At 40.5% G+C, this 10,382-nt stretch overlaps 1 protein-coding gene across 1 annotated transcript; it reads right to left on the bottom strand.

The window, feature by feature from the left end:
- Positions 1–323: 323 nt before the first annotated feature.
- LOC139550959 (calreticulin-like) lies at positions 324–4,264 on the bottom strand. Its single transcript, XM_071362258.1, has 9 exons — positions 4,040–4,264; positions 3,585–3,686; positions 3,132–3,335; positions 2,907–3,001; positions 2,608–2,817; positions 2,254–2,367; positions 1,927–2,070; positions 1,615–1,707; positions 324–1,371 (listed from the first exon to the last, which is right to left on the bottom strand). The coding sequence occupies exons 1-9, from the start codon at positions 4,116–4,118 to the stop codon at positions 1,150–1,152; spliced, it is 1,263 nt and encodes a 420-aa protein (XP_071218359.1). The 5' UTR covers positions 4,119–4,264; the 3' UTR covers positions 324–1,149.
- Between the last annotated feature and the right edge of the window lie 6,118 nt (positions 4,265–10,382).

Below are 10,382 nucleotides of genomic sequence, written 5' to 3'. Positions count from 1 at the left end.
CTACATTGGACCTAGAGACAGAGGATGCTGACTGCTGGTGATAAACATATTCACTTTGGAGAGACAGTAGCTGCAATAGGAAATTAAACTGCGTACTTGTCACTTTCTACTCTAAATAGCAAGACAATAACTTCAACACAGAGAACAAATATTTTCTAGAGATGTTATGAAAGGCTGTCAGTGTTTGTGATTAATTCTGCTCTGTAGAAAAATGCCTAGAAGCATCCATATGGTGCTATTTCATTTGTTTGACTTCTAATTGCCCGTAAATATAAATATTATAGTGTGATGGGGATTTTTAACAAAGGCACACAATATACATGTCAAATCCAAACAGCTCTCTTTTTTTATTTATTACTGTACAGTATTTTTGCACAACAATCTTTGTAATCATAATTTCCCAAATAAGGTAACAAATATCTACAAAAACAATTAAGAGGAGAACAAATGCACTATGCTACATTAGGAAGTATGAGGTTAGTGTTTGAGAGACAAAAGTTTGATGATTTGGCTACAGTAGTCCTTGGCTGAATGTCAGTGGAATATAAGAGGTTGATGACTGAATTTGTCTAGGTGAGGTTACAGATGCTACTTCTAAATTCTAACTAATATTATGTATTCCAGTGTGTGACTGAATTTAGTAAGCAAATGGAACGAATGGGAAACTAATCGCTATGCATGTGAATACCAAGTAAGATTCACATTGTGTACACAATCACCCAATGTGAATTAAGTATACAAAACAAAAAGCACCATTGAATTAGACTTCATCTGTAATATTTGGTGGAGCAACAGACTATAAAAGCATACTTACAAGAAATAGGTTAGCATTAAGTCGAGCCTGTAAGAATAAACACAGTAAAAACATTTGCCAATATATTACCAAATGTGAATTATTATTTGATACAATAACAAAAAGTGTCAGTTTTTTTATTAATTAGGGGATAAACTAACAAGTTAAAATCCAATAAATTACTTTTTAAAAATGAAATTAAAAAATGGCACAGATTTTGCAGTAAATGACTCCTTCACCTCCCCTTCTCTCAACATTATTACTTTGAGGACTGACTGGATGGTAAAGTGAAATGATGAATAATCTCTCCCCAGGCTCAAAGAACGAAGTCACCCCTATGAGAAAGTCAAAGTCCTCTAAAGTTCATCCTTTATAGAATCTGTTTCCTCCTCCTCTTCCTGTGCTCCAGTCTCCACTTCTTCCTCCTCTTCTTCATGCTCCAACTCTTCCTCTTCTTCCTCCTCCTCCTCCTCTTCTCCAGGCTCGTCTTTTGTCTCCTCTTTCCCCGCCATCTCTTCTGCCTCTAGTTTCTTCCTCTCCTTCTCCTCCTGGGACTCCTTCATCTTTTTCTCTGGGTCCTACAGAACATGAAACAAACAGCCTTTTTAACAAACCACAGGAATTAGCATTTTTACAGTTTGTAGTGTGCTGGTAGGCAACGTTACAAATATGTCTTCGTAAGGATCTGACAGGAAAATAGTGGATTTATTCAGACAAAGCATCCTGGAACAAATTGCAAGGGAACGGGTTGGGGGGAATGCGACTCGAGAGACACCAGTGTGAATATGTAAGTGTGAACCTGAGAGGTGAGTGCCACTGACCTTAGTCTGACCCCAGGTCTCATTGCCGACTTCTTCTGCCAGCGTAGCATCATCTGTGATCAGGAAGTTATCGAAGATAGTCCCAGATTTCACCTGTGACGGCAATGAATAAGTCTGAATTACTTCAAACATTTCAGGGCAAAAAGACTTTCAGGGATGCGTTTCCTTTTCTCTTTTCGATTAAATTAAAATATAGAGGGCTTTTAAAAAGAATGATCCCAAACTGAATCCTTTTCAATTCGATTCCACTCTTTATTATTCATTATCAATAACTAAGGTATTAAAATGACTGAATAAGGGCCTCCACAGTACCTGCCACAGGTCCAGGCCAATGACTCCTATGCTGTCAAATCTGTAGATCTCAGTGTCTGCACTGTAGTCTGGATTGTCAATCTCAGGATGCAACCATTTGCCCTTGTAGTCAGGGTTATCGATCTTGCGGGGTTTCCATTCACCCTGAGAAAGCAAACAAATCAATCAAACAGCTGTTCATATAATTGAAGCAGTAATCCAAAGCACAGGGAAAGCTACTGTCACCTTGTCTGTGTCCTTGTCTAATATTATGAGAAATAAAATGTGATCCTGCCATATGTGTAGAGCCAGGAAAACACCCCAGTTATGAAGTGTCTGACTGCTTGCCTTATAGTCAGGGTTGGAGACCATGGGTGGCTCCCATTCACCGTCCATCTCATCATCCCAATCCTCAGGCTGCTTAGCGTCAGGGTCAGCAATGTTCTCGGGGCTATCCCAGTCCTGACAAATAACAGAATCATGAACTAATCATTAATAAAACTACATTCATAAAATACATATTACTCATAAAAGATTGACAAGATGGATTGCTTTTGAATCAGAATAGCTGGCTAGATGCCTGGTCTGCCAGTCTGTTTCTGCCGTTGTCCTGCCCGCACAATAATGTGGCTAGCTAGCGTAGCATTGTTGAATGCAGAAACAGCCATGGGTCCAGGCAGGCTAGGTGTCCATCTTACCCACCTCTGGTTTCTTATCGTCTGGGTCCTCCATCCTCTCTCTCTCATCCCAGTGATCTGGTTTCACAGCCTCGGGGTCCTTGACCTTTTTAGGGGGCAGAATGTCCCAGTCCTCCTCCAGACTTCCAGACTCCGCCTTCTTGTTGTCAATCTTCACCTCATACGTGTTGTCAGGGTTCAGGATCAGAGTGTACAGATGGGTGTACTCATCATCCTGCAAAACAAAGACGATTGATTTTGATTCCTCCCAATGAGGATATAAAATATTGAAGAAGCCTGATTTGTGATATAGGCTTACTGTACCTTGCATCTGATGTCCTTTCTGATGAGGTGATTCTTGCCCTGGTAGTTGATAATGACATGAACTTTCTTCGTGGCTGGGCCACAGATGTCTGGACCTGGAGAAAAACACTATGATTAGCAATACAAAATAAATATACGACCTGGACAATTTCTCTGAATGTTGAATGTGTAACAAGGGAGGAACTGGTTCTCAATCAAATCTCATTGTTCCTGATGAACTTTTACCGAACATGATGTTGTAGTTAGAGTCTCCATGCATATCTGCCTGGTCGAGGTCAGCGGGGAATAGCTTGATGTAGCCTCCCCCACAGTCGATGTTCTGCTCGTGCTTGACAGTGAACTGGATCACCAGGGTCTTGGCCTGGTTGGTGAAGGGCTCAAAGCGAGCAGAAGAAGAGTAGAAGTGGGCATCCTGGCTGGTCTGGAGACCTGGGGGCGATAAGATATGTTTTGGACTTTTTCAACTTCAGAGATGGCTCCTGCTCCACACAGAGAGCAGAAATGTGTAAGACTGACAATTTGACATTCTCAAAACAATGCTGGGGTCATAAAACCAGATATTTCATCACACGGACAGCCATAACCTCAGAGGGATAAAATAAGCCTCTAGCGTGTAATAGAAAATACATTCAAGGTTCTTTATTCTAATGCATGAAGTCGTAGGTCCATGACATCTACCTTTGTCTTTCTCTGCATCTCCATAGAATTTCCCAGCAGTCAGGACAAATTTCCCATAGTCCGACCTATGGCTGGATTCAACCCAACGGGTATTCCAAGCATCTGACAGAAAAAAATACATTGTTAGAAGCAAATATTAGCAGCTAAATCAACCATGTATATTGGCATGGTTGAATAAAACCAATTTAGCGAACGGTTCATACAAGATTTAGGGTTAGCTATCAATTTGATTAGCTAGATAACTGGCTACCGTGATAGTTAGGCGGCCATCATTTTTGCAGTCAGTGTGGCTAAATATACGTGCATTATCGCGTCTCACAAAGCATAGCTAGCTATTATTGTTTCGTGGTTAGATAGCTCACTGATATTAAGATGCTAGCTGTAAAATGTTTGGTCAGCTAGCTGTTAGGTTAGTTGGCAATAGCTGCAGCCCGCACGAAATGAATGGAACTTGCCATCTTCAAACTGCTCTCGAAAATACACCGATGGTTCAGCACTGGCTAGTGCAATCATCAATAGCACCGACACTAGCATGATGTAGTTGGCTAAATATTTGGATTTAGCAAAACAATATCAAATTAAATATCTGACCACCCTGCTCCCCGAAACATGCACAGGTTCCCCCAGTCTGTCTGACCAATCCCTGTCTACTCGGAACAAATGTCCTTGTTTCATTGGCTGACAGGGAAAATAAACTCTCTTGGACGCTGTGGTACATCTGGTACTGTGGCCACCTTTACCGTATACTTCAGAAAGGATTAACAACATTGGAGATTTTACAACCCAAGAAAACTATTGCCAAAGATTAAAGAATTGCTGAACAAATATTGCACATAGGGTAAATGTTACTGCTAATCTAGAACAAAATCCTGCACCCACCGCTCCTGTGTCAAATCCTGACCACCAGCAAAATATACACTGAACAAAAATATAAACGCAACAATTTCAAAGATTTGACTGAGTCACAGTTTAAAAAAAATATATATCATATTTTTTTCTTGTTGGTCATAAGACTAAAAGCACCAGGAAATCAGCTCTCAATTAATTTTAATTTTGGAAATCTGTTCCAAAATATTTCCAAGCATAATATAGAGACACGTGATCGTGTACAAATAATAAATCATAATGGATTGGATTTATATACCACTTTTCTACTAACTGAGGCACTCGAAGTGCATTACATAGTAGGGGGAAACTCACCTCATCCACCATCAATGTTTTAGTACCCGACCATTTTTGTGCCATTTTTGGGTCATCCTGAAATTATTCACCGTGACTTTGACTTACCGCAAAACTATTTTGGTCTGATAAAAGCAACTGTTTACCCTCCCCGGGGTTTGTTTCTGCCAGTGTTGCCTTACAAGGGACCTCAAGTAAAACTTTTCTTTCCCCTTTGTCGCACCTGCAGTGAAAACAACAACCAGCAAAAGCCTTGTGATCATTCAGATCAAGAAAGAGCCATGACGGGGGTATGGGTCACCATTGAATTCTCAAAGGCTATAGAGAAAGGGTATTGTGTGGCCAAAATCTTTGAAGTGTGGAACTTTTCCAGGAAATCAGACACTCTTTTTAAAGAGTACATCAAGACCTTCTTGAGATGCAAGCAAATGACTTCAGGCTATCCTGCATCAGTCACAGATCAAGAGAGCAAAGACAAATACATTCAGGACTATTATGACAGAGGTATACACCTTGACCCTGACAAAATAGAGGTCAACAAAACCAAAATAAATCTGTAAAAATGATTTCTTAACTCCGTTTGGGGTAAATTATCCCAGAGAAGTAATATGCTAACAACGTTGATCATTAAAGATTCCGAAGAATTTATGGAATTTGTTTTTTAGGAACAATACGAAATGTCACATTTTTCGTTCTTGAGTCAATGGTGCAATGGAGACGTAACAAGAAGTGGGTTCTACCCCCGGGTAATGTAAACGTGTTTCTTGCAGTATTTACCACGGCCTATGGTCGACTTGAACTATACACCCTCATGGAGCAGCTGCAGAGGAGGATTTTTTATCATGACACAGACTCAGTGGTCTATGTAAGCAAACAGGGTGATTGGAACCCCCCGCTTAGCAACTATCTGGGTGGTTTAACGAGTGAACTCGAAGATGGTGACCATATCATAGAGTGGTCATCCTGTGGTCCCAAAAGCTATGCTTTTAGGATTAAAGACAATCACATGATGTTGAAAGCCAAAGGCGTGACTCAAAACTATGAAAATGTCCCCTGTGTAAACCTGGAATCAATCACACGCTTAGTCGAGGGGTTCATAAACGACAGGAATTGTGAATTATAAATGTTGAACTCCTAAAAAAAAGATTGTTAGGGATAAAAAGGGGTTCCATCTACGTAATGCCCCACTTACTAAAAGATTCCGGGTAGTCTATGACAAGAGATTGCTTTTACCTGACGGGACCACCTTGCCCTTTGGTTACTGACTTATGTTACAAGCCCAGTGTGTCTTAACCCTTAACTACTTTACCAAAAGAGCAACTTCGATCTACAGAAATCTATTATTGTGCAGCGCTTCACTTCTTTTTCACACAATAAAACATCTTGCAAGAGTCATTTCAGGGGCCGGCCTACAATGTCTATTCAGTTATATCAAGATATAAGATATAATTAATTTACACCTAATCATTTCAAATTTGAAGTCCTCTGCCTTTGCCAGTATATCTATCAGCTGTCTCTTTCCAAAAGATGATGGTCGCATGATGGTTAACTCCAGCCCCAGACATCTAATGACAATGGTCCCCTCCTCAAAAGAGCGGTAGGGGAACCGACCTTTTCCACCACATTCATCTAGCAGGGAAGACACAGGGAGCTTGGCATGGATAACATACTGTAGATATCAAACATAAAATGTTACATACTACATTACTGGTAACACTAAACAATACAATTACATTTTTGTCTGCAATCAGTTGATGTGACTAAATGTATCTGCAATCTATTCATGTGACTAAATGTATTTGTAATCTATTGATATGACTAAATGTATCTGCTGTTTGCTATTGTCAGAAAGGAAATCACTATAAACATACTACATTTAGAATTGAAGATGTCTTTAACCGTCTGAACTAGATCTGCTCGGTTCCTCCCACCCTCCTGTGGTCCAGTTGTGTTTACACCTACGAACAATTAAAGAGCATGGTGCAGAATGACACTTGACATAATATAGGACAAGTATAATCACCCACTGAATAATAATATGCTTAGGGAAACAAGAAACCCAGCAACCACATTGTCTGGCTTTTAATCTGCTTTTCAATAGTGCTTTACCTGCAAAGGAAAGACCAAATTCTCAGACAGCTCCAGTTGGCATGACAACCTGTTGCGCTCCAGTAGTGGCCTCTTTTTGTTCTCCATGTTTCTTCAAGATGAGGACAACAGCTTCCACCCCAAGATCCTCAAAATCTGACAACTTAATAAGAATAACATTTATTAAAACAAATGACTAATTACATTTTCTGTAACACAATCATTCTGTCTAAGTAATCTCTGAACCTATATTAACCGCTTCTTCTTTCATACTTCTTATCTTAAGCCTATGTGAGGTAATGAAACAGTAACACTTTTTAAGCTCACACTTATCAGGGACTAATTAGCAGCTTTTAAGTAAAAGCCAATAGCTGCAAGGTCACTGGTTCAAATGACTGGAGGGTTGCTGAAATCAAATGTAATTAATACCTAATAAGGGTGCAATAAACTACCTGTGAAACACACTGGCTTAAAATTGTGGGCTAAAATATAGCGTTAGGCTGCCATCCTACTCTGACCTGGGTTCTAAATGACTTTATGTGGTCATCAACTCTTCTTGCCCTAACGTCTTCAGTCACCTGTCCTTTATCCCTTGACTCCCTGAGCTCCTCAGTCATCTTCTGGAATTTCCTCCTCTCCATCTCACCGAAAATCCCCATCTGCCACAGAGGGTTGTCAGGTCACCTGAGATGCCAATATTGTTGACTGATGTCAACTTTAACAGAGGATATTGTGGTGGTGAAAGTGTCGTGAGCTATTGGCTTACTTGAACAAGACAGGATCCCTACCGTGACAGAGCTGAGAGCACACCATTTAAACAGATATTCAACTGACTAACAGGTCAGATACAGTACGTTATAAACACCCAAACAATGCAAGTGACCCATGACTGTATCAATATTAGAAAGATATTATAGTCCACATATAAGATGACCAAATAATATATGATAATATACGCCATTAAGCTGACACTGTGAAGCAACTTAGTCACGCGACTTAGTCATGCGTAGCTTGACCTCTTTCTAAATATGTTGCTTTATGCTTTAACAAATGGCTTTATGTAATGAAGAGTACATGTGTAATAAAACAAATCACTTTTAAATGCGTCACCTAACTGTGATTGCGCCCAGGTGCGTCTCGTTATTGGTGGGTGGGGTTTTCCCTATACATTTCCAGTGTTTCCCAGTGGCCAGAATATTCCCATTATATATAAAGGTTGGCCTGCCTTGAAAGGACAAGAGAAGTGAAGGTGAAGGCTGCATCAAGGGATTCACGCTTCATTGGCCAGTCAATTCAGGTGTGATAGTGTCAGGCTGAATAAAAATGCTTTCTTACTGTTCACTCGAAACAAATTAGGAAAAATGGCATCACTTTGTACTTCCATAATAACTACTATGTAATTACAGTCTAGCGGTATTGGTTATTAGATAACAGCATAACTCCAGCCAACATGTTTCAGAACAATGCCTTCATGACATCCAGAGGTGATGAGCATGAACCTCCTCAAACGCAACAAGACAGAGGCTCATCAGCTCTAAATCCACTCTCTACAAGCATCACCATTGATGGTTTCCCTGTCCCTCTGTAAACACAAGTCAAAAGCATTGGTGTCTCCCTGGATAGTTCCCTCTCTTTCGAACCCACATAGAAACCAGCACCCGGACAGCATTCTTCCACCTCCGCAAAATCTCCAGGCTCCACCCCTCACGGTCACACTCCAGCACCGAAAACCCTATCCATGCCTTGGTTACTTCCTGACTAGACTGCTGTAACACTCTACATCACCAGATGCCCACCAATCTCATCAATAGATTCCAGCTGGTTCTGCCCTCTGCTGCCAGAATCCACACTAGCACCAGATCAACTGAACACATCAAACCAATACTGGCTCCCTGTGCAATCTTGTATTAACTTTAAAATACTCCTCCTCACCTACAAAGTCCTCCACAACCTGGCACCCACCTACCTCTCTGATCTTCTCCCAGTGTATGCCCTCTTCTGCTCCTCCTCTGCTGGTCTCGTCTCGCCCCCATTCCACCTTTGCACCATGGGTGCCCAGGCCTTTAGCTACTATTCCCAACCCTACCCCCTTAAACCAAACCCTTACCCTAAACCAACCCTACCCCCTTAAACCAAACCCTTACCCTAAACCAACCCGACCCCCTTAAACCAAACCCACACCCTAAACCAGGTTTGTAACCTCTTCCCAACCCCTCCCTCCTCTTTTTATCTGTCCTATTTTGTCTGGTCCTTTGATTTTATATTGCTTAGATTTTATATTGCTGTTGATTGATGCACTTGATATTATGACTTTATGTATTGCACTTCATTTTATGTAGGCCTACATTTAATGTAAGATGTCCTTGAGTGTCCTGAAAGCGTCCACCAAATTAAAATGAATTATTATTATTAGTAGTAGTAGTAGTACTAGTATTAGTAGTGAATCGGGGGGAAAACACCCCCCAAAAATATGGAATTGGCCAGTTAATATCATTATTTAAATAATAATCTCACTTTAAAACCCGCTTTAAAAATAATCCAACAGGATCAGTCATTTGAATTGAGAAATTTCTCGTATTTTTCTGACTTAAAAAGGATTCCTGTGGAAAGACGCATCATTGAATGGAGAGGTGAAAGTGATTCTCAACATTTGACATCAGAATGCAGGACTATATTTTTTATGTTGGTATAAACATTCATCTGAGAATACACACCTTTCCCCTTCAGCACCTCTGAACAAAACAAGTTATAGGCAGACACACTGCTCTTATAAGCAGCAGCTTTGTGGCACCGGGTCTTGCAGGAGGTATTAAGTGAACGCCCATAGTTACCAATCCGGTTCTGTCATTTGAAAGGAAAGCATTGTCGTTAAATGTAACTCAACTAAAAACATTCAGCAATAACACTGTATAACTTCTGTGTTGATAAAATGTTGTTTACAGTACCGTAATTAAACATGATTTTACACTGTTGCCTGATCCTGCCTAATCCGCAGTGTTTTAGTGGTGGGTTGTTTATTCTTTAATTCACAATATTCTAATAATACAGTGGGTTAGGGAAAGAAACCACTTGGCCTGGGGTCGTTCAGTGGTCTTGTGCTGTCGTGGAATGTCTCCCCATTATGCTTGCACCAATCCAATGCTTTTAAATGCATGAGGTGAAATGAAAGTGTGAACACTTCTGGATGCTAGGTATCAGAACACAGCCTATTTCATACCTTAACTACAGACACAGGTAGTCCTGTAGCTGCAGCAGCCTCCGTGGCCCTCCTTTCATACCCTGTTCATGATAAGACACAAGGGTGCCCCTGTTAGCCGTTATGTTTCTTCCTACAAAAACAATATATGGAATTTTAAATTGTAACATGGGTGTATGTAAGTGTTTCCTTGTCTATGAACAAGAGACTTCAGGCCTTTCGTTCAAACTGAAAGGTAATTAGCCGTTGCCAGCAAGACCAAAAGCCCTTGGTCATTATTGTAGTAGGAGCCAGTCTTTTCATTATACCGCACTCACATAGACTACTGCAGGTTA

Source organism: Salvelinus alpinus, chromosome 23, assembly GCF_045679555.1.
Source record: "Salvelinus alpinus chromosome 23, SLU_Salpinus.1, whole genome shotgun sequence".
In the NCBI taxonomy this organism is placed as follows: Eukaryota; Metazoa; Chordata; class Actinopteri; order Salmoniformes; family Salmonidae; genus Salvelinus; species Salvelinus alpinus.
This window is presented reverse-complemented; position numbering and strand designations above follow the sequence as displayed.